General features: G+C 20.5%; 1 protein-coding gene across 1 annotated transcript; it reads left to right on the top strand.

Moving 5' to 3' along the window:
- Positions 1 to 4: 4 nt before the first annotated feature.
- On the top strand, positions 5 to 616 carry SRAE_0000075500 (Carboxylesterase, type B domain-containing protein; the record flags this gene model as incomplete). The annotated part of the gene is made up of 1 exon (XM_024646694.1): positions 5 to 616. One exon carries the CDS (start codon positions 5 to 7, stop codon positions 614 to 616), a length of 612 nt encoding a protein of 203 aa, XP_024500847.1.
- Positions 617 to 3412: the final 2796 nt, after the last annotated feature.

Genomic DNA, 3412 nt, shown 5'->3' with positions numbered 1-3412 from the left:
TGATATGAATAGCACACACTTTGAAAATCTAGTTCAATTTGGGGGAAAAATATTAGGTTTTGACGAAACAGAAACTAATGAATTAATAAAAATTTATAATGAGTCTGCTACCACATATACTAACAGATCTATTAGAATTTTATCTGATTTTATTTTTGATTGTGAACTTTCTAGATTTGCAATTACCTTTGCAAATGTTTCTACTGGTAGTACTTATTTTTATGAATACAATAGACGATCACCAATAAACCCCTGGCCAAAATGGACTGGTGCAATGCATGGCGATGATTTGATTGATATATTTGGTATTCCATTTAGACATCCTGAAAAATATGATGAACAAATCAGACAAAATGAAAAAGATTATTCAGAACATGTAATGTGGGCTATAGGTAATTTTACAACTTATGGTAAAACAACAAATGGTTGGAAAAAATTAGATGAAAATAATACTGAAGCTCTCGAATTTAATGGAGAATTAGGAGAAGGAAAGACAACAAAACATACAAATGTTACACCATCTACATGTACTGAATTTAATAACCTTTTTATTGATTATATTAAATGGAGAATGTACTTAAAAACTTTGACTACAACAGCACCAGATTCATTATAGTAAGTACTGAAAATTGTTTTCAAATATAAATTATAAGCAGTATATATTCTTGCACTTTTTATTTCAAGTAATTATAATTTTAATAATATTTATTTTAATTATTATATTTTATTTTTGATGTTTATTAACTTTTTTTATTTGAATTTTCTAATATAATAATTTTTCAAAAGTTTTTTTTATTAAGTTTTAATGATTTTTTGTTTTAAGTAAAAGTTTTTTATATCATTTAATTAAGAATGTTTTGTTTCAAAATTTTATTTCTAGAAATATTTTTAGAAACAAATATATAAATGTCTATATTATTATTAGCAAATTATGTTATTTTTATTGCTCTTATGTAACTTAATTATGCTAAATGACATCAACTATTATTTGTTTATATTTATGAATAATTTTAGTTAAAGCTTATTTATCAAAAATAAGCATAGCAAATTAAAAACTTTTAATAATTAGGTTTAAAATAATTTTACTTTTATTTAAATATGATTTTAATGTAAATAAAAATATATATGTTCGGATTAAGCAAATACATTTAATATCTTAAATATATATAGACGAGAATTGAGTAGGAAAAATTTTCTTAAAATTTTTAACATTTTTAAACTTATCCTAGGGTAAAAAATGTGCTGATCATGAAAAGTTCAATAAAGTTTTGAAAAAAATGCGTCTTTATATAGATACTGCAGCAAAAACAGCACATGTTTCATTTGCTGTAACATTACAATTTCAAGAGTTTCTTTAGCAAAATTAGACCCTAAGGTAAAAAAAAGGTCGGAGAAAACGTTTCCGGCCTTATTTTTTCACAAAGATGAAGTTTTAAGTAAGATATGATAATCTAAAGTTAGGTATAAAATTTTAAAGCTCTATATCTTTTGAAAAAAAAAATTTTTTTGAAAAATGAAAAAAAAGGTACCCTAGAAAATTTTTTTTTCTACATTTTGACTAATATACTATATTTTTATCACTTCGCGTTCTCGAGATATTTTTAAAAAAGTGTAAAATTTAAATTTTATTTATTTATTTTTTTTTTTTTGTAGTCATAACTTTTAAAAATTAATTTTACGAAAAAGTGATGCAAATTAAATTTTTTTTTTTTGTGCTTTTTTAAATGAGACAAGTTTCATCTTAATACAATTATTTGTTCTTGAAATATAAGCAAAAAACCTATTTTACTTTTTATATTATTTTTTTTTTTTAATTTTTTTTAATTTTTAAAGTTCTATAACTTTTGAAAAAAAAAAATTTTAAGAAAAAAAAAATTACTCTACAGAATTTTGTTCTCTACATTTTGACTATTATTACATGTCTTTATCATTCACCGTTCTTGAGATATCCTTAAAATAGTTTTTGCATATTTTTTAAGTCTCCAAATTTTAAACTTTTATTTAACTTTTATCATTCATATTTTTTTTAAATCTTATTTTTATAGTATAATAACGGAGATAAAAATTATACATTTTTTTGTGCTCTATTAAATGGAATAAGTTTTATTCCGGACAAATTTATTGTTCTTGAGATATAAGCAAAAACACATTGTCAATTTAAGAAAATATTTAAAGCTTATAACTTTTAAAAAAAAAATTTTTTTGAAAAATAAAAAAAAAATTACCCTAGAGAATTTTTTCTCTACATTTTGAATATTATATCATATCTTTATCATTATCCGTTATCGAGGTATCCTTGGAAAACTTTAAAAAAGCTTTTAAATTACCTTTAACAATTTTACCGATTTTTGTCTTTTTTTTCTTTTACTTGCTCATAACTGTTTAAAACGCAATTTTTTCAAAATAACAATTAACATACGATTGATGCAGTATTTGATGATCTTTCGAACGAAATTACTTTTACTAAAAACGGACATTCCATTCTTGAGATATTATACAATATATATTTAACAAAAAGTTGTCAATATAAAAATTAGTTACAAAAAGTTTTATTTGTAAATGTAAAATTGTTATTTTTTGAAAAGATTTCTTTTTATTTTTGGACAATCAAAGTTTTAAAACTTTTATTCGACACAATTATTAATATAAACATATAAAATATAAATTTTCAATTTTTAGTTGCAAATCAAAAGTATATTTTTTTTTCACTTATTAACAATTTTTAAAAATATCTAATGTATTCTTAAAAAAAAATATTTATAATATATTTAAAAGAAAAAAAATTATTTTTTAAACTAATTGTTTTTTATAGCTATAGCTGTAAAGGAAAAATGTTAATGTATAAAATTAATAATATTTATCTCATATTTTAATTATATTTTATCAATGTAATTACAAATTTGTGTATTAAAAATTTTCAAAAATATTTTAAATACCTTCAATCACATTATATATACTTTAAAATAAAACAAAAAATTAAAGATTATATCAAAAATTATTTATGAAAATTAAATTTTTAATACAAGTTTCTAACATAAAAAGACACACTGACAACAATAAGTACATTCATTTTTAAAAAAAATATTTTTTCACTGAGATATTGTAGCATAAAGAAAAAAAAAAGTAGCATCAATAATATTTGCTGCAAAATTGTTTTTTCAAGTGATTTTGAAGTAAAAATCAATGTATAGCTAAAGAAAGGTCGGAAAAACTGTTTTCCATCTTAACAAGTTAAAAAAAATAAATTTCAAGCAAGATATAAGTCTCAAGAATTAGGCTAAAAATTTTCTAAAATTTTTTAACTATAAATGTCTTATAACTTTTTTTAAAAATAGTTTATCAAAAAAAGAAAAAAAAGTACTCCTAGAAAATTTAGAGTGTTACATTTTAAGTACTATAAAGCTGTGTAGCT

Source organism: Strongyloides ratti, scaffold srae_scaffold0000027 (genome assembly GCF_001040885.1).
Source record: "Strongyloides ratti genome assembly S_ratti_ED321, scaffold srae_scaffold0000027".
Taxonomy (NCBI): Eukaryota; Metazoa; Nematoda; class Chromadorea; order Rhabditida; family Strongyloididae; genus Strongyloides; species Strongyloides ratti.
The sequence above is the reverse complement of the archived record's forward strand: the minus strand, read 5'-3'. Positions and strand labels throughout refer to the sequence as shown.